General features: G+C 48.8%; 1 protein-coding gene across 1 annotated transcript in view; it reads left to right on the forward strand.

The window, feature by feature from the left end:
* Window positions 1–21,403, forward strand: part of POLE (DNA polymerase epsilon, catalytic subunit) — a 143,214-nt gene that overhangs the window by 99,234 nt on the left and 22,577 nt on the right. Inside the window, exons 33-44 of the mRNA XM_069760226.1 lie at window positions 2,160–2,300; window positions 2,528–2,681; window positions 2,768–2,874; window positions 2,965–3,141; window positions 3,225–3,448; window positions 12,323–12,543; window positions 14,632–14,833; window positions 14,989–15,162; window positions 15,829–15,954; window positions 16,031–16,163; window positions 18,234–18,432; window positions 18,521–18,652. Coding sequence (XP_069616327.1) covers window positions 2,160–2,300; window positions 2,528–2,681; window positions 2,768–2,874; window positions 2,965–3,141; window positions 3,225–3,448; window positions 12,323–12,543; window positions 14,632–14,833; window positions 14,989–15,162; window positions 15,829–15,954; window positions 16,031–16,163; window positions 18,234–18,432; window positions 18,521–18,652 — 1,990 coding nt within the window. The remainder of the gene's footprint in view (window positions 1–2,159; window positions 2,301–2,527; window positions 2,682–2,767; window positions 2,875–2,964; window positions 3,142–3,224; window positions 3,449–12,322; window positions 12,544–14,631; window positions 14,834–14,988; window positions 15,163–15,828; window positions 15,955–16,030; window positions 16,164–18,233; window positions 18,433–18,520; window positions 18,653–21,403) is intronic.

Genomic DNA, 21,403 nt, shown 5'->3' on the forward strand with positions numbered 1-21,403 from the left:
AAATTTTGTAAAATGGAGCTGTATGAGAGCTTACGTACGTGCTTACTAACGTAATACACAAGAAACCGTAGCAAAAATTTATATATACGTAACAGCATAGTATAAAGACATCAAAAACGTATACATATATATATGTGAATGATATATTATTGTTGGATAATATATATATATATATATATATATATATATATATATATATATATATATATATATATATATATATATACACACACACACCAAATTAAAAAGTGCATAATCATGGAAGGAAACCTAATGATGTCCATATGACATAGTTAGTGTACTGCTGAAAAATATTGAAGACTGATGTAGGGCAGGCATGTACAGGCAAGTATTGTAATGGTAATAGGGAAGAGGGTCACATAAAGTGCATGGCAATAGTGCCTAAAATATTTCCAACAGCAGAAAGTGCCAACTGAATCAGATGAGTAAAAATAATATATGGATGATGAAAGTAAATTCTTACTAGTGTGACACCTTTCGGCTGGGAACAATGATATAGATGTTACCTGATGTGATGAGAATGGGGACTGTCCCTTGGATGCGCCCACCCCGACTAGCGTTTCATCGTCATCTTTCGTCATGGGTCATTGTTTTTATGATCTGTTGCATTTTTTTTGGGCGCTGTTTTTTGTGGCCAAAAACACACATTTCTGGCTTTTTTAAAAATTATTTTTATTTCTCTTTATGCAATTTGCCAATTGGATTCATTTTATATTTTGAAACATCAGACTTTTTGTATTTCCTTTTTTTTTTTTTTATTTCTTAATATTTAATGGGGGTGATTTGAACTATTTTTTTTACTTGTATTTATTTGTCACCTTTGGGGTACTTTGAACCTGTAGTCTTCTGATCACTTGTACTATATACAGCAATTCTACAAAATTGGTGTTATAGAAAAAATCAGTCTCCTATGAACATCAGCCACTGACTGGCTTTCACAGGAGTACAGTCATGATAAGCACAGGAGTATTCAGCAGACCCCTGGCTGTCATGACAGCCCATTCGCACTGGGAGCACTGATGGGTGGGGGGGGTTAGAAGATCTCACCCCCAGTACGTGCACTGTAAATGCTGGTGTCACAGAATTACATTGGTATTTAATAGGCGCAGCTGGCAGAGGCACATGATTGCTCAATAACTGCCTGCAAAGATGCTGGATCTTTTTCAGAGACCAACTGAATCAGGAACCTGACATATGAAGTACCAGTATGTCGTATGTTAGTAAGGGTTTAAAGGGACTCTGTCACCTGAATTTGGAGGGAACAATCTTCAGCCATAGGGGCGGGGTTTTCGGGTGTTTGATTCACCCTTTCCTTACCTGCTGGCTGCATGCTGGCTGCAATATTGGATTGAAGTTCATTCTCTGTCCTCCATACTACTACATGTACTACGGAGGACAGAGAATGAACTTCAATCCAATATTGCAGCCAGCGAGTAAGGAAAGGGTGAATCAAACACCCGAAAACCCCGCCCCTATGGCTGAAGATTGTTCCCTCCAAATTCAGGTGACAGAGTCCCTTTAAACGCAGATGATGGCTATATAATCATCTGCCAGCAAAGATGCCGGCTCAGTTACTGAATCCGCATCAGAGAACGGGACCTGACATATGACATACCAGTTGATCATATGTCAGGAAGGAGTTAAATCAGGTTTTATAGTTATATATTTTTTTCCCTCCTATCTATTATAAAATGTAGAAATCTTGCAATTTTTGCATTGACCACTGTGGCTATTCCAGGTTATACCACCTGTTTCAGGAAACAACATATGTACATTAGCCCCAATGAACAGATTCTGACATGACCTTTTTGTATTAAGCTTGAGCAAAGGTCAGTGTAAAAGTAGAGCGAACAGTCAGCACTGACTGCCTATTGTGAATGGTGGTTTCTGTGTATCCAACTATGTAAGTCCATGTGGACAGTGTAAGACTTCTATTTTTTTTATATCACAAATTATGATATAAAAAAAATTAAAAAATAAGTTTAAAACACATTTTATTTAAAAAAAAAAAAAAGTACTGTAATCTTTGGATGAAACATTCCTTTTAAATATTCTTTTTAATGTATATGCTGCGACTGGATGAAAGGCAAAGCCTTCATCTGCCATAAAATTGAAGACTTGCATTCTTATTTCTACAGGTGAACAGGATCTTGCCTCGCTCTAACCCAGTGTATAATTTGTATGAATATTCTGTACCAGAAGACATGTACCAGGAGCACATCAATGAGATTAATGCTGATCTGTCTGCTCCAGACATCGAGGGAGTGTATGAAACACAGGTACTTGGCCACAAATGGCCCTTCCAAGGTCAACTTTTGGCTGTATGTCTCATGTAGATTAAGTGTATCTGAGATGTGTGAATCCCACCTGTCAGACCATCGCCTGTCATGCATTTCTGGTTGGGCCTGTAGATGTGTCCAGTGTGATGATGGCCTTTGTGATGAGCAAAATGTGGCTTAAGAATGAAGGCATGAAGTAATGATTTTTCTTTGCCTCCATCTCTTAGGTCCCTCTCTTGCTGCGGGCAGTGATCCAGCTTGGTTGTGTTTGCATGGTGAACAAACAAATGGTTCGCCACTTGTCGGGCAGAGAAGCTGACACTTTTGAATTGGACCATTTGGATATGAAATCTCTAGCACAGTACAGCTACTTGGAGCCAGGTACCAAGAAAGAAATTGCAGGCTACAACTTATGTACTGAGAAAACAATCATAGACTATCCAAATGTCTGTCCTTTTCCTTCACAGGCAGTATCAGACACATTTACTTGTACCACAATTGTCAGGGGAACAAGGCTCTTTTTGGTCTTTTCATTCCATCACAGAGAAAGTCTGCAGTATTTGTGCTGGACACAGTAGGTTTGATTTTATTTCCTTCAAGAATGTTGTTCTTGGCCCCCAAGACTTAAGACATCAAACCCCCTAATTTTGATCCTTCTATATAGGTTCGCAGTAACCAGATGCCAAACCTTAGCAGTATGTATACCAGTGAACACACAGCAATGCAGGAAAGGGTTGACCCTGAGCTTTTGCCCCCTGAGAAACATGTCTTTGAGGTTCGGGCAGAGACTGAATTAAAGACAGTATTTCGGGCCATTCAGAGGCTGCTTCTGAGCTACAAGGTAAGGTACATACCCTCATAAGAGAGGACTGAGCTGGTAATACCTAATGGAGGCTAATGCCTGTGCAATCATTGTTTTCATAGGACGAGCGACGTGGTCCAACTCTGATTGCGTTGCAGTCTAACTGGTCCCCGAAGAGGTTGACAAGTGGGATGCCTGTGCTAGAGGAATTCCCGGTAGTCCCTGTGCATGTCACGGATGACATCAATTATAATGTCCTGGACTGGCAGCGCCATGGAGCCCGGCGCATGATTCGTCAGTATCTTAATTTAGACAGCTGTCTTTCTCAGGCATTTGAGATGGCCAGGTAACGTGTTCTATGAGATTGCATCTGCATATTGAATACTGCGCTGTGAACTAGGCCACATCACTGTGTGTTTCAGAATTGGAGCTAAATAGCCCTGGCAACTACCATCATGGCTTCTTTTTGTGCTAGTATTCCACATGTAGTATTCAGTTTTCAGTGTTACACACCCAATATGGTCTGTTTGGCCTTGTTTTGACACCTCAGGGTTGCAGGATCTGTTCTGGAAGAGTTGGTTATTAGACCTTATCACCCTTAAGGTACCTTCACACTGAGCGACTTTAGAACGATAGCGATCCGTGACGTTGCAGCGTCCTGGATAGCGATATCGTTGTGTTTGACACGCAGCAGCGATCAGGATCCTGCTGTGACATCGTTGGTCGGAGCAAGAAGGCCAGAACTTTATTTTATCGCTGGATCACCCGCTGACATCGCTGAATCGGCGTGTGTGACGCCGATTCAGCGATGTCTTCACTGGTAACCAGGGTGAACATCGGGTTACTAAGCGCAGGGCCGTGCTTAATAACCCGATGTTTACCCTGGTTACCAGTGTAAATGTGAAGAAAAAAAAAAAAACATTACATACTTACATTCCGGTGTCTGTCGCGTCCCCCGGCGTTCTGCTTCCCTGCACTGTCAGCGCCTGCTGGCCGTAAAGCAGAGCACAGCGGTGACGTCACCACTCTGCTTTACGGCCGGCGCTTACACAGTGCAGGGAAGGTGACGGCGAGGGACGCGACAGACACCGGAATGTAAGTATGTAGTGTTTGTTTGTTTTTTACATTTACAATGGTAACCAGGGTAAACATCGGGTTACTAAGTGCGGCCCTCCGCTTAGTAACCCGATGTTTACACTGGTTACCAGGGGACTTCGGCATCGTTGGTCGCTGGAGAGCTGTCTGTGTGACAGCTCTCCAGCGACCACACAGCGACGAAACAGCGACGCTGTAGCGATCGACATCGTTGCCTATATCGCTGCAGCGTCGCTTAATGTGATGGTACCTTTAAACATTATTGTTGATAATGCACAGACTTGTCACTATCTTTTTAACATCAGAATGTAAACTTTCACTTTTTAATCCCAGAAAGACTAAGCCATAGGTATTTAAGGCCATCTTTATCGATATTTTCTGATAATGCTGCTAAAAGAAAACTTCTACAATTTACTTCTTATTAAAATTTGCGTCTGTTCTTGAGATATCAACACTCTTGCTTACATCTCATTACCTAGAAGACCGACCACCGCTGTTTAGCTTGTAAGAACGGTGCTAAAGGTAATGGTAGGAGGTAATAGTGCACTGCTGCCAGCTTCAAAAATATTTTTACGAGCCCCCACAGAAAAGCGCTTGCAAGCACTACGTGTGTTCTGTTGTCTAGCAGTGGTGGTTGGTCTTCAAGGCAATGAGCTGAAATCACAAATCTTAATTTCTCCTTCGCCTCATTGGGGGACACAGGACCATGGGATATGCTGCTGACACTAAGCTGAGACAAAAAAAGGTTAGCTCCTCCCCTGCAGTATACACCCTCATGCTGGCTTCCAGAGACCCAGTTCAAGCTTAGTGTCCGTAGGAGGCACACTGATTTTTAGTCTCACGGATTTTTTCCTTTTAATCTATTCCGGACGAAGGGGGCGACGGATTCTTTCAAGGTCCGATCTCCCCCGAACCAGCAACAGGCGAGCACGGGAGTTTCACCTCACCGTATCCTCTTCTGCGACGTGGGAGCCACTGCCTGAGCTGACCTTTTTTGGGCGACGGTTTTTTTCCTAAAAGGGCGCCGCTCTCCCCACGTTGTACAGAGGAGCACTGGTGTTTTACCTCCAGTATCCTCCTCTGCAGCCAGGCTTTTTTTATTGCCGGACATCTGCCCTGTCCACCAGGTTTACCCTCGGCCGTACAGAGGCCCTATTCCCGTGGCGTCCGTGCAGACCACACTGCATCACCAATGCTCTGCGTGACTCAGGTGGTGGACGGTTCCTCTCCACCCCCCTGTCTGGGGCTGGTGGATAGAGGCTTCCCAACCCCTGCACTGTCCCTGCCATCCTAAGGCTCCTCTCACCTCCTCGGGATAAGTGTCTCGTGGGGGATGGGGGGGGGGTCGCCGGCGGTCCGGAGGGCTCCTCCTCAGTATGGCACATCGGTGGGCTGAAGCGTCGGCACATTGCGGCCGCGCGCCGGGCCGAGGCCGCAAATTTAGCCCCCGGCTTCGGCCTAGCCGCTGGTCGCTGCCGATAGGCTCCGCCCACCCCTGCGCGTCATCGGCGGCGCCGCCCCCCGGTCCTGGCGCTTCTCGCAGCCGCCGAGATCAAGAGAGAGATCAGGAGCCGCCGAGATCTCTCTCCTGATCTCGGCGGCCATCTTGGTCCCTCACTGCACGCCGCAGCTCCAGCTCTGCCGCATCTCTGTGTGTCACAGCGCCCACGTGCAGCCAGTTTCCCCATCTCAGGCATCACAGTTCGTCCTCAGGACAGCGGGATACAGGACCGGGGTAAGGAGACATTGTCAGCCTCTCCTCTGCAGCGTCGCCCTCTGCTTCCCAGGCACGGTCATAGATTATAGACCCTGTGGCTTTTTTGCATTAGAATCATGTCGCAGTCAAGGTCTAAAAAATCCTCTAAGGTGCATACGACCTTTTTTTCTGCGTGTACCACCTGCCAGGCCCCACTTCCTAGGCCTCAAAGTTCTCCCCTCTGCTCTGCCTGCGATGCTCCATGTGCCCAGGAGCCCTCCACCGCCACCGACCCTGGCGTACCTAGTCCCCCCCGTGGGTCGCTTCACTCTCGCAGTCCGTGGATTTTTTAGCCAACGCCATCAAATCCATTCAAAATCCTCCCGGGGAACAGGGTAATCCGTTACAGGCATTAAGAGATCCCTCCATAGCAGGGGAATCGTCGGTCAGCAGGGGCCGCTCTCTCCATAAAGAGGCTCGGTCATCCCGAAAACGGATCCGCACTACCTCTCCTGAGCGCTCACCTCGCCACTCAGACTCTGGCAGCTCCACCTCTCGCTCACCCTCTTTGGGGGCTCACAGCGTTCACGACTCTGAACATGAGTCCGAGGTATCATTGGACCCGGAGGCTCCGGAGTTCAGAGCTACGGTTGACTCTCTCATTGTAGCAGTCAATCACTCACTTAAGGTGGATGATGACGCTAATTCCGCTCCGGAACACGCGGTCTCTTTTACCAGATCCAAACGTTCCCACAAATCTTTTGCCTCTCATCCAGCCTTTCTGGATATAGTCAGGCGTCACAGGGAGCGTCCAGATAAGCGTTTCACGGGTAAGAAGGACCTGGTATCAAAGTATCCCTTCTCAGCGGATCTCGTGAAAGACTGGACGGATCCCCATTTAGTAGACCTGCCGGTCTCGTGCCTGGCCTCTAAAACGCTTCTTTCAGTTCCGGAGGGCGCTTCAATTAAGAGTCCCACTGAACGCCAGCTAGACTCTCTAGCTCGTTCAGTGTATGAAGCCTCTGGCTCTTCCCTGTCCCCCTCCTTCGCCGCGGCTTGGGTGACCAAAGCAATGGTTTCCTGGGCGGATGCTCTAGCGAAATCCATTAATGAACAGGACCTCCCGTCTGAGATGGCGGACCTAGCCAAGCAGTTAGCCATGGCTAGCGATTACGTGATGTTCGCATCCCTCGACGCTGCGAATTGCGCAGCATCGGCGGCTTCCAACGCCATCGCTATCAGAAGGGCTCTTTGGCTCAGAGAGTGGCGCGCAGATTCCTCCTCTAAAAAATCTCTGATCTCCCTCCCTTTTCAAAGCGGGCGTCTTTTCGGCGAAAAGCTTGACCAGCTGATTTCCGACGCCACAGGGGGAAAGAGCAAGTTCCTTCCCCAACAGAGGCCTAAGGCGGCTTTCCAGCGCCAGCCTTACTTTCGCTTTCGGCCTTTTCGTACCAGCCCAGCCTGGTCCAATCCCTCCGGTCTTCCCAGATCAGACCGTTCCGCTCGCACAGACAGAGACGCTCGTCCCTCCTTCAGGCCGAATCCTTCCTGGCGCGGGAAACCGAGGCAGCCCAGAACCCGAGGTTCCAGACCTCCCAGATTCCCGTCTCAATGACTCGGGAACGGCGCCAGTCGATACCTTCAGAGTAGGCGGACGTCTACTCCTTTTTCAGCAAGCCTGGCTCTCCGTCGTTCACGACGAATGGGTCAGGGATCTGGTATCGTCTGGCTACAAAATAGAGTTCTCCTCTCCTCCTCCAACTCTGTTTTTCCCCTCTCGTCTCCCCAGTTCGGCAGCTCAGTCTCGCGCCCTTCTTTGCGCCATTCACTCCCTCCGCCAGAGCAGGGTCATTGTCCCGGTCCCGGAACACGAGAGGTTCAAAGGTTTCTACTCAAACCTCTTCGTTGTGCCAAAGAAGGACGGAAAAGTGCGTCCCATTTTGGATCTGAAGCTCCTGAACAAGTGCGTAAGAGTACGGCACTTCAGGATGGAATCGCTCAGATCGGTCATCTCTTCGATGGAAAGAGGGGAATTTTTGGCCTCGATAGATATCAAGGATGCCTACCTTCACATCCCGATTTTCCCGCCTCATCAGAGGTTCCTCCGCTTTGCCGTTCTGGAGGATCACTTCCAGTTCACGGCCTTACCCTTCGGTCTCGCCACGGCGCCCAGGGTATTTACCAAGGTCATGGCGGCTGTCATGGCCATCCTTCATTCTCGAGGAGTCGTCGTGTTACCTTACTTAGACGATCTCCTCATAAAGGGCCCGTCTTTTCAAGCCTGCGAGTCAAGCGTCCACATTACCCTGGATTCTCTTTCACGCCTGGGTTGGTTGATCAACTTGGACAAGTCCTCTCCCGTTCCTGCCTGTCGGATCTCCTTTTTGGGGATGATCCTGGACACTTCGAGGGGGCTGGTCTTGCTTCCTCGGTCCAAGGCCCAAGCGCTCCACCAGGGAGCCCGTACGCTCTGCCATCCTCGTCCGCAAACCATTCGGTTCGCCATGAAGATCCTGGAAAAGATGGTTGCAGCAATCGAAGCGGTTCCCTTTGCTCAACTCCATCTCCGTCCCTTGCAACAGGCTTTGCTGGACAATTGGGACAGGAGTCTCTCAACCCTCGACCGCCCTTGTCCCCTGTCCCCGCGGGTCAGACAATCTCTCGTATGGTGGACCCTGGGCCCATCTCTTCTCCAGGGGAAGTCCTTCCTCCCGATCCGCTGGTTAGTGGTAACCACCGACGCCAGTCTTCTTGGCTGGGGGCGGTGTTCCTCCACCACTCTGCCCAGGGCCTTTGGACAGTTCGGGAATCCAAACTCCCCATCAACATCCTGGAGATTCGTGCTATCAGGCTTGCACTGAGTCGCTTTCACGCCCTGCTCGCGGGTCACCCAATACGAGTCCAATCGGACAACATCACGGCGGTGGCTTACATCAACCACCAGGGGGGTACCCGCAGCAGGGCGGCGATGCAGGAAGTCTCCCTCATCCTTCGTTGGGCCGAAACCAACCATTCCATCATCTCTGCGGTGCACATTCCGGGAGTCGAGAACTTGGCGGCGGACTTCCTGAGCCGCCAGGGCCTTGCCTCGGGGGAGTGGGAACTCCACCCAGAGGTTTTTCACCAGATCTGTCTTCGCTGGGGGACCCCGGACGTGGATCTGATGGCGTCCAGATTGAACGCCAAAGTCCACAACTTCATTGCACGTTCTCGGGATCCCCAGGCCATAGGAGTGGACGCGCTGATTTCTCCGTGGCATCAATTTCAGCTCCCATACGTGTTCCCTCCCCTTCCCTTACTGCCGAAGGTGATCCGAAAGATCAAGACGGAGGGAGTTCCGGTCATCCTGGTTGCCCCAGACTGGCCTCGTCGCGCTTGGTACGCGGAACTCGTTCAGCTCGTAGCCGACGTTCCCTTGCGGTTGCCAGACCGCCCAGACCTGCTTCGCCAAGGACCGATCTACCATCAGAGCTCAGGGGCCCTACGTTTAACGGCGTGGCTGTTGAAACCTGGATTCTAACTCGTGCCGGTTTCTCTCAGCAGGTCATTCCCACCATATTAAGTGCTCACAAGGCGTCTTCCGCCTCCATCTACCACCGCGTCTGGAAAACCTTCTTCTCATGGTGCAGGCTCCGAGGGCACCCTCCGCTCGTTTTCTTTATCCCTTGTATCTTGAATTTCCTTCAGTCTGGTCTGGACTCCGGTTTGGCCTTGAGTTCCCTCAAGGGTCAGATCTCCGCGTTATCCGTGCTTTTCCAGCGTAGGATCGCCACCAACCTTCAGGTCAAGACTTTCATCCAGGGAGTCTCCCATGTGGTTCCTCCCTACAGGATGCCGTTAGAGACCTGGGATCTCAACTTGGTCCTGGGGGTTCTTCAGGAACCTCCGTTCGAGCCCCTTCAAGACGTTCCGCTCTCTGTCCTCTCTTGGAAGGTTGCCTTCCTGGTAGCGGTGACGTCCATCAGAAGGGTTTCAGAGCTCGCCGCTTTATCCTGCCGGGCTCCTTTCCTTGCCTTTCATCAGGACAAGGTAGTCCTACGCCCTTCTCCGGCGTTTCTTCCGAAGGTGGTCTCATCTTTCCACCTTAATGAGGACATCATTCTTCCCTCCTTTTGCCCGCAGCCCAAACATAGGGTCGAGAAGGCTCTCCATACTCTGGATGTGGTACGGGCTCTCAGGAGGTACATTTCCAGAACGGCTCATTTCAGAAAATCGGACGCCCTTTTCGTGCTCCCGGAGGGTCACAGAAAGGGTTTGGCTGCTTCTAAATCCACGATAGCCAGATGGATCCGATCTGCTATCCAGGAATCCTATCGGGTCAGGGGCAGCCCTATCCCGGCGGGGATTAGAACTCACTCCACTCGGTCGATGGGAGCTTCCTGGGCCATTCGGCACCAGGCAACAGCGGAGCAGGTTTGCAAGGCCGCAACGTGGTCCAGCCTGCATACTTTCACAAAGCATTACAATGTCCACATTCACTCCTCTGCGGACGCGTCCCTTGGCAGGCGTATCCTGCAGGCGGCCGTTGCGCATTTGTAATCAGATGGTACACGGAGTTATTTGGTTGTATTGTTTCCCTCCCAGGGACTGCTTTGGGACGTCCCATGGTCCTGTGTCCCCCAATGAGGCGAAGGAGAAATAGGGATTTTTGTGTGTACTCACCGTAAAATCCTTTTCTCCGATGCCACTCATTGGGGGACACAGCACCCACCCTGGTAGCCTTACGGCTCGTTACCTTTTTTGGTCTTTGACTGTTTGTTTGACATGTTATATTCTAATGTTACTTGATTATATTGTTGTTATTATCCTACTGCTTTTGCACTGAACTGTGTCTCTGGAAGCCAGCATGAGGGTGTATACTGCAGGGGAGGAGCTAACCTTTTTTTGTCTCAGCTTAACGTCAGCCTCCTAGTGACAGCAGCATAACCCATGGTCCTGTGTCCCCCAATGAGTGGCTCAGAGAAAAGGATTTTACGGTGAGTACACACAAAAATCCCTATCTCTTAACCTCTTTGTGAGCGGGACAGTGTTATGTCACTTTATCTAGTAATAATTCTGGAATGCTTCATCATATCCCATTGATTTTGATTTTGTTTTTCATGACATATTATACTTTATAATAGTAAATTTAGGCTGATATGTTTTGCATTTATTTATAAAAATATCAGAAATGTAATAAATTTTTTTTTTAAATTGCGTTTTCAAACTTTGAGTGATAATCCCTTTAATCCAGATAGTTATACCACACACAAACAGTAGTAAATAACGTTTCCCACATGTCTGCTTTACATCAGCAGCATTAGTAAAATGTTCTTTTATTTTGTTAGCATTTTAGGTTTAAAAATGTAGCCTTCATTTTTTTTTTTTTTTAAAGAAAATTTACAAAACGTATTTTTATAAAGACTTGGAAACCTCCCAAAAGTTAGACCATTTTAAAAATTGCTCTCAGGTAGTTCCTTAACCCTTCAGGAATTAACACAAAGGGGCCTGACACGAATTAAAAAGTTTAATTTTACCACCTAAATTTTGCAAATCTCTGAACAGGCTGCTATAGCTGACACACTCTAAGACCGTTATTTGGCCATGAACTGCCCTGGAAAACATTAGGACCACACAATCATGATCTCAAAGTGCCAATGGGGTTAAAGAGGAAGCCCCACACTCTGTTAATCATTCAGATGCTGTAGTCACTATTGACTGCAGCATGTAAGGGGTTAAACAGCTGATTGTGGCTGTTGCAGCAAATTGTAAATTGTAGTGTGCAGCCGACAGCTGCTGGATTATCACCCATAGGGGGATGATAGTCTTTTATATCGCAGGTCAGTAAAAAGACATATTGGTGGTCACTAAGGGGTTAAGAACATCTAAAATTTTAATTAGTAAATTGCAAAATTTCTAGTACTTACAAGAACAATCCGACTATATCAATTTATGAAGATGGGAATAATCCTTTAAGGGCTCTCTCCTAATTGCAATTAAAAATCAGATTGCATTTGTAACCAATTTAATCCTATACTTTTGTTCTCAATGGCGTTTATTTTTCCCTGCTCCAATCATGTCGTGATCGTACAGCCAAAAAAACCCCCACAGCATGCTGTGATTGCATGCAAGACTCTGAGTACATGCACACATATAAGTCTATGGGTGAGTGTGAAACATCGCACTGTGTCCTCAGATATTACCCGAGTGTAGTGCGATTTCCACTGGCAGCAGAGGAGATGGAGAAATTACTTTCTCTGTCACCTCCGCACCGGTTCTCCTATTCTGGCATGCGTGAGGATCCGAGCACTGACACTGCTCACACTCGCAGCAGAGCAGGAGCCAAGTGTCATTAGCATCTCGCATCCAATACTCTGGCATCAGATGTGATACGCTTATGTGACTCTGGCCTTAGTTTGGCCATTCAGATCTTTTTGTTTCTTTTCTTAGGTATTACCACCTTCCTATTGGCAATCTCCCTGATGATGTATCCACATTTGGGTCAGACTTGTTCTTTTCGAGACATCTTCGACGACATAATCACCTCCTTTGGCTTTCGCCAAGCTCCCGCCCTGATCTTGGAGGAAAAGAAGCTGATGATAACCGCTTGGTTATGGAGTTTGACGAGAAGGCCTCTGTGGAGATCAATAATGCTGGATGTTATAACACTGGTAAAATTTACTTTTATATGACATCTATAATATGACGCTGGGAGCGTCACTCTGTCCGAAGCCTTTATAGACTGTGCAGGCGCAAGCGCCGGCGCAGTCTGGGCCTCACAGAGTGACGCTCCGGGGAGATCGCGGTATGCGTTCACACTGAACGCACACCGCGATCTCCAACAGAGAAGCAGGGACCACCAGGAGGGTGAGTATCGGCCATATTCACCTGTCCTCCGTTTCACCGCTGAGCGCCGCCATCTTCCCGGTCTTCGGCCTGTGACCTTCAGTTCAGAGGGCACGATGACGCGCTTAATGCGCGCCGGCGCCGCCCTCTGACTGAACAGTCACAGCCAGGAGACCGGGAAGATGGCGGCGCCCAGCGGTGGAATGGAGGACAGGTGAATATAGTAAGTGCTGGGGGGCCTGAGCTGGCGGCGATACCGGCACCTGACCCCCACAGCGCGCCGGTGTCCCCGCCTGCTCAGGCCCCCGGATGGGTGCAGCACATGACAGGATGGGGACGCAGGATGGGTGCAGCACATGACAGGATGGGGACGCAGGATGGGGACGCAGGATGGGTGCAGCACATGACAGAATGGGGGCGCAGGATGGGTGCAGCACATACCAGGATGGGGACGCAGGATGGGTGCAGCACATGACATGATGGGGGCGCAGGATGGGTGCAGCACATGACAGGATGGGGACGCAGGATGGGTGCAGCACATGACAGGATGGGGACGCAGGATGGGTGCAGCACATGACAGGATGGGGACGCAGGATGGGGACGCAGGATGGGTGCAGCACATGACAGAATGGGGGCGCAGGATGGGTGCAGCACATACCAGGATGGGGACGCAGGATGGGTGCAGCACATGACATGATGGGGGCGCAGGATGGGTGCAGCACATGACAGGATGGGGACGCAGGATGGGTGCAGCACATGACAGGATGGGGACGCAGGATGGGTGCAGCACATGACAGGATGGGGACGCAGGATGGGGACGCAGGATGGGTGCAGCACATGACAGAATGGGGGCGCAGGATGGGTGCAGCACATGACAGAATGGGGGCGCAGGATGGGTGCAGCACATACCAGGATGGGGACGCAGGATGGGTGCAGCACATGACATGATGGGGGCGCAGGATGGGTGCAGCACATGACAGGATGGGGACGCAGGATGGGTGCAGCACATGACAGGATGGGGACGCAGGATGGGTGCAGCACATGACAGGATGGGGGCGCAGGATGGGTGCAGCACATGACAGGATGGGGGCGCAGGATGGGTGCCGCACATGACAGGATGGGGACGCAGGATGGGTGCAGCACATGACAGGATGGGGACGCAGGATGGGTGCAGCACATGACAGGATGGGGACGCAGGATGGAGCAGCACATGACAGGATGGGGGCGCAGGATGGGTGCCGCACATGACAGGATGGGGACGCAGGATGGAGCAGCACATGACAGGATGGGGACGCAGGATGGAGCAGCACATGACAGGATGGGGACGCAGGATGGAGCAGCACATGACAGGATGGGGACGCAGGATGGAGCAGCACATGACAGGATGGGGACGCAGGATGGAGCAGCACATGACAGGATGGGGACGCAGGATGGAGCAGCACATGACAGGATGGGGACCCAGGATGGAGCAGCACATACCAGGATGGAGACCATATACCAATATAAATGCTCGCCACCCGGGCGTAGAACGGGTTCAATAGCTAGTTAGATATACCGGTATGTGAATTTTGGTAAATCCAAGTGTGTGAGACTAGCAAAAAAAAAAAAAAAAAAACCTTCAATTTTTTTATTTATTTTTATTATAACAAGGTTTACTTTTTCATTAGACCACCTGTCGCAATATAGTCTTGGCTGATAAATTGTCTAGATTTGGGGATTGGCTTTATTCACCTGCCTGCACGGGTGCTTTACGACATGAGGGAGATTTTGAGCAGCATGTGGATGACATCTCTTCAAATATCAAAGAAACTTGTGTCAAATTTTGCAGCTCTTCATTTTGATACACAACACATGCAGAAAATATTGGTCTCTGTAAACCTCAATTTTGAAGAACTTTTTTTTTTTTGTCCTAGTGTGCGTAGAGCTTGATATTCAGAGCCTGGCTGTAAACAGTATCCTGCAATCGCACCACATCAATGATCTGGAAGGAGCTGGCAGCATTGGGATCAGTTTTGATGTGTTGCAGCAAGCATCTCTTGAGGATATGGTTACTGGGAATCAGGCCAATGCTGTGGCCAGTTATGATGAGACTGCTCTTTGTTCCAACACTTACAGGTATGGCATCGATGCATATAACATGAATAGAACAACCATGTAATACCCTCAAAATCTGAGAATCGGTTGAAGTAGTACCATTGGATAAAACTAGCAGTAAATGATGCATAGATCAGTAATCATTTGTGAAGAATTGTTTATTTTAACCTTCTTAGGATTTTGAAGAGTATGGTGGTTGGCTGGGTGAAGGAAATTACTCAGTACCACAATGTATATGCAGATAACCAAGTCATGCACTTCTACCGGTGGCTAAGGAGCCCATCTTCACTTCTCTATGACCCTGCCCTTCATCGAACGCTCCACAATATGATGAAAAAGTTGTTTCTACAGTGAGTAAAATTTAGGTTTGAATGGGGGATCATTTCGGATAAAACATTGACTTAGAATAGGTCATCAATATCAGATCTGTGGACTTTGACACAAGGCAACTCCACTGTCAAGCTGGAACCTGGATTTGTGGTGGCTAACATTTAATTGTATGGAGCCAAAACACCAACGCTCTGTACGTTGTCTACGGTCTGTTCTCGGGTATTGTACATCAGATCACATTCACCTTGGTGGGCGCTGAGCTGCAGTATTCCAGTGCGGCCACTACACCGTGTACGGAGCGGGGCTGGGGAGGTATCCTGACTCCAGGTATCGGCTGTGCAGTGGTAGGTTCCGTGTATCCAAACACCACTGATATATTGATGACTTATCCTAAGGATAAGTCATCAGATTCCTGGACCCAGACTTCCCTTTTTAAAGATGGAAAAAGCTTGTAATGGAAAAAGATTTCCCTCTGCTGTTTTTATCTAGTGTAAAACAATTGACTATTCTGTTATGTAAAATTCATGACATCCCTTATCAGTGTAAAAGATGGCTTAATTAGTGTTGGTTGTAAATCTATTCTATGATCTTCTTTATTAGGACATTTAAATATTAGATTGCCCTGATTTTGAAGTGATGTGCGGTAGTAAATGAATTGTTAGATCACACCATATGTTCTCTAATAGATTGGTAGCTGAATTTAAAAGGCTTGGCTCGTCTGTTGTGTACGCTAACTTTAATCGCATCATCCTCTGCACTAAAAAGCGACGAGTGGAAGATGCCATTGCTTATGTGGAATACATTACCCAGAGGTAGGTGCCTTCTTTATGTCTTGGACGTATGTGTCCATCTTTTTGGTGAAGTCATTTCAATGATGTCTCTTTACAGTATTCACAGCAAGGAGCTATTTCACTCTCTTACAATCTCCTTTTCTCGATGTTGGGAGTTTCTCCTGTGGATGGACCCTGCAAACTATGGAGGGATCAAGGGAAAATTACCTTCTAGTGTGCACTATGGGGAGGTTAGTGCCCTTTGAATTATTGAAATATTATTTTACAATATTTCTAACGTGCCACAATCACACCTATCCTCACAAAGCCATCCCTAGACCCAAGCGCTATGTCCAGCTATCGCCCCATATCTTTGCTCCCAGTTGCATCCAAACTCCTTGAGCAGCACATCAATGCTGAACTTTCCTCTCACTTTGCATCTAAAGGTACCTTCACACTGAGCAACTTTACAACGAGAACGACAACGATCCGTGACGTTGCAGTGTCCTGGATAGCGATTTCGTTATGTTTGACACGCAGCAGCGATCAGGATCCTGCTGTGACATCGCTGGTCGTAGCTGAAAGTCCAGAACTTTTTTTGGTCGTCAGGTCGGCGTGATTCATCATGTTTGACAGCAAAAGCAATGATGCTTGCAATGTTTTTTCACGGAGCTAACAACCAGCGAGAACGATAAGTACGTCACTGGATTGCTCCTGCATCGTTCTGGAGTTGCTGTGTTTGACATCTCTACAGCGACCTAACAGCGACGCTCCAGCGATCTAGTTTAGGTCGGATCGTTGTCTATATCGTTGGAGCGTCGCTAAATGTGACGGTACCTTAACTCTCTCTTCGACAACCTACAATCTGGCTTTCATCCCCACCATTTCACTGAGACTGCCCTGACCAAAATTACTAACGACTTACTTACAGCCAAAGCTAACAGACAATTCTCTATACTCCTCCTTCTAGACCTATCCTCTGACACAGTTGACCACTGCCTCCTACTACAGATCCTCTCTTCCTTTGGGGTCAAAGACCTTGCCCTATCTTGGATCTCCTCATACCTTACCAACCGCATATTTAGTGTTTCCTACTCCCATACCACCTCTTCATCTCGCCCCTCTCTGTTGGTGTCCCTCAAGGCTCTGTCCTTGGGGCCCTTACTCTTCTCAATCTATACACTCGGCCTGGGACAACTCATAAGGTCCTATAGCTTCCAGTACCATCTATATGCTGATGACACTCAGATCTACCTCTCTGGCCCAGATGTCACCTCTCTGCTGTCCAGAATCCCGGAGTTTCTATCAGCCATATCCTCCTCCTCCTTCTCTCGCTTCCTCAAGCTCAATGTGGACCAATCTGAACTAATTATCTTTCCTCCATCTTGCATATCTTCCCTACCTGATCTATCTATCAAAATAAATGAAATCACACTTTCCCCTGTCCCCAAAATCTGCTGCCTCGGAGTAACCCTGGACTCTGCCCTGTCCTTCAAACCGCACATCCAAGCTCTCGCCACCTCCAGTCGCCTCCAGCTTAAAAATATTTTCAGAATCCGTCCTTTCCTCAACCCTCACTCTACCAAAATGCTTGTCCATGCCCTAATCATCTCCCGCCTCGACTACTGCAACACCCTCCTCTGTGGCCTAACACTCTCGCACCCCTCCAGTCCGTCCTTAACTCTGCTGCCCGACTAATTAATCTCTCTCCTCGCTACACTCCTGCTTCCCCTCTTTGCAAATCCCTTCACTGGCTCCCAATTTCCCAGTGTATCCAGTTTAAACTACTAACACTGACCTACAAAGCCATCCATAACCTTTCTCCTCCGTATATTTCCAAACTAATCTCTCAATATCTTCCCTCACATAATCTCCGGTCCTCCACGCTTATTTGCTCCTCACCCAATCGCCTCCAAGACTTCTCCCGAATATCCCCCATCCTCTAGAATTCTGTGCCCCAACACGTTCGGTTATCCACCACATTTGGATCCTTCAAAAGAAACCTGAAAACCCACCTCTTCAAATAAGCTTACAGCTTGTAACGTCCACACGGCCACCTCAACACCATCGGGGCTACTGCAACCCTCGACCTCCTGTCTCCTTCCCCATAATCCTGTAGAATGTAAGCCTGCAAGGGCAGAGTCCTCTCCCCTCTGTATCAGTCTGTCATTGTTAGTTTGGTTTACTGTAAGTGATGTTTGCATTTTGATGTAACCCCTTCTCATGTACAGCACCATGGAATTAATGGTGCTATAATAATAATAATCCTGATTTGCTTTGTTGTGCATCATTATGAATCAATATCGCTCCTTTTGTGACAGAGTGGTAAGAAGAAGAAATCTGAGGACAATGAAGGGGATGAAAGTGAAGAAGATGATGAGGAAGATAATGCAGATGCACACTCAGACAGTGAACAGCCAGAGGATCAGGTGGAGGAAAGCTTGGAGAACAACTGGAATATAGTTCAGTATTTACCCCAGGCAGCGTCATGTCAGAGCTATTTCCTAATGATTGTCTCGGGTTAGTATTGAACTCTTGGGGCGCTCACGTGATGTATACTTTTAGCTTTCATATTACTTACTTGCATCACACTATTATTTTTCTACAGCATACATTGTGGCGGTCTATCATAGTATGCGTGAAGAGTTGAGACGTAATGCTCCAGGCAGCACTCCAGTAAAGCGACGGCAGAACAGCCAAGTATCACAAGAGCCAGTGGGTGACGCTGGGGCCATGCCTGGTAAAGAACACATCTGGGATATGTTATACTTTACATATACAAGCACTTCAGAGAGTAAATTACACAACGAGTGTGCACGCACGCCATCATTACTGAAGCATATAAGACATTAAAGGGGTTGCCCACTACTAAGACAACCCCCTTCTTAAACTAAATGTTCGGTACCAATAAAATAAACAAACCTATACTCGCTTCCCGTGTCTGCTCCTTTCCGGCGGTGTCAGTACTTGCGATCCCAGGGCTGTGATGCGGTTGAATGACATGTGGTGCTTGGTGCCCAATCAGCACTGGCATCACTGTCCCCGCCTTCGTGCGAACTGAACATGAAGCGGAGGTCCGGGCTGCAGCTGATCTTGGACTTCCTCTTCATGTTCATTTCGACAGGAGGCGGGGATAGTGAAACCAACGTTGATTGGTTGACTTGGCACCACGTGTCATTCCAACACATCACAACCCCGGGACCTCAAGTGCCGATACCGCTGGAACGGTGCCACCATGGGAGGTAGTATAGGTTTGTTTATTTTATCGGGGACGAACATTTAGTTGAAGGGATTGTCTTAGTAGTGGACAACCCCTTAATGCCATATGACATACTATCCTGTCGAGGTGACCTGGGACTTAATTCCCAGGGACGGGATAGTACGTCATAGGGGATGGGCCACGCTCACGGGGGGGAGCGCGGCCGATCGCCACTGGGTGTCAGCTGATTATTACAGCTGACATCCGGCACTATGTGCCAGGAGGGGTCACGGACCGTTCCCAGCACATTAATCCCCGAAACACTGTGATCAAACATGATCGCAGCCTTCCGGCGGCATAGAGAAGCATCACGCAGGGAACGCGTTGTTCAGAGGGTCTCCAACGTTGTCCTCCCTGCAGTCCCGGATCCAAAATGGCCGCGGGGCTCCTTCCGGTTCCTGCAGAGAGAGGTGGCTTGCAAGCGCCTGCTCAGAGCAGGCACCGGCGAGCCTGGAGCACTGCCTGTCAGAACGCTTTGCAAAGTGTCAGATCAGCGATCTGACACTATACTTTGATGTCCCACACTGGGACAAAGTAAAAAAGTGTTTAAAAAAAAAATATATATATATATATATTTCCATGTGTAAAAGACAAAAAAAAAAAAAAAAATTTATATATATATATATATATATATATATATACATACATACATACATACATACATACATACATACATACATACATACATACATACATACATATACACACACGTCCCCATCCTGCATCCCCCATCCTGGTATGTGCTGCAATCATCCTGCGTCCCCATCCTGGTATGTGCTGCAATCATCCTGCGTCCCCATCCTGCGTCCCCCATCCTCGTATGTGCTGCAATCATCCTGCGTCCCCATCCTGGTATGTGCTGCAATCATCCTGCGTCCCCCATCCTGGTATGTGCTGCAATCATCCTGCGTCCCCATCCTGCGTCCCCCATCCTGGTATGTGCTGCAATCATCCTGTGTCCCCATTCTGGTATGTGCTGCAATCATCCTGCGTCCCCATCCTGGTATGTGCTGCAATCATCCTGCATCCCCATCCTGCGTCCCCCATCCTGGTATGTGCTGCAATCATCCTGCGTCCCCATCCTGGTATGTGCTGCAATCATCCTGCGTCCCCATCCTGGTATGTGCTGCAATCATCCTGCGTCCCCATCCTGGTATGTGCTGCAATCATCCTGCGTCCCCCATCCTGGTATGTGCTGCAATCATCCTGCGTCCCCATCCTGGTATGTGCTGCAATCATCCTGCGTCCCCATCCTGGTATGTGCTGCAATCATCCTGCGTCCCCATCCTGGTATGTGCTGTAACCATCCTGCGTCCCCATCCTGGTATGTGCTGCAACCATCCGGGGGCCTGAGCAGGCGGGGACACCGGCGCGCTGTGGGGGTCAGGTGCCGGTATCGCCGGCAGCTCAGGCCCCCCAGCACTTCCTATACTCACCTGTCTGTCCCGTTCCAGCGCTGCGCGCCGCCATCTTCCCGTTCTCCTGGCTGTGACTGTTCAGTCAGAGGGCGGCGCCGGCGCGCATTAAGCGCGTCATCGCGCCCTCAGAACTGAAGGTCACAGACCGAAGACCGGGAAGATGGCGGCGCTCAGCGGTGGAATGGAGGACAGGTGAATATGGCCGATACTCATCCTCCTGGCGGTCCCTGCTTCTCTGTTGGAGATCGCGGTGTGCGTTCAATGTGAACCGCGATCTCCCGGGAGCGTCACTCTGTAAGGCCCAGACTGCGTTGGCGCTTGCGCCTGCGCAGTCTATAGAGGCTTCGGACAGAGTGACGCTCCCAGCGTTATATTATAGATATATAATATATATATATTGTTCCAAAAATACATTTCTTTTTCTTAAAAAAAAAAAAAAAGCATAAAAGTACACACATTTAGTATTGCCACTTTTGTAACGACCCGACCTATACTATCCCACTAGTTAACCCCTTCAGTGGACACCATAAAAAAAAAAATGCATACATCTGAACAAAAAGTGGAATAACACGCGATCAAAAAGACGGATATAAGGGGCGTGGCTATGTAGTGGAGCAGGACGGATGTGGCTGGCCGGAGCTCCGAGAATCCTGATTTAAAACCCCGCTTTTAACTTGCCCACACGGCTCTCCACGGGTGTCGCGAAGCTCCCCTGGACTCCTGGAGGCTTCTGAGAGGGCGCGAAGTGCGGCTCCGGTCGGGCAAAGTCCGGGAAATCCCAGGCGGGGGACGGTGTCTGCAGGAGACAGCAGCC

The sequence above is a fragment of the Ranitomeya imitator genome, chromosome 1, assembly GCF_032444005.1.
Source record: "Ranitomeya imitator isolate aRanImi1 chromosome 1, aRanImi1.pri, whole genome shotgun sequence".
Classification (NCBI taxonomy): Eukaryota; Metazoa; Chordata; class Amphibia; order Anura; family Dendrobatidae; genus Ranitomeya; species Ranitomeya imitator.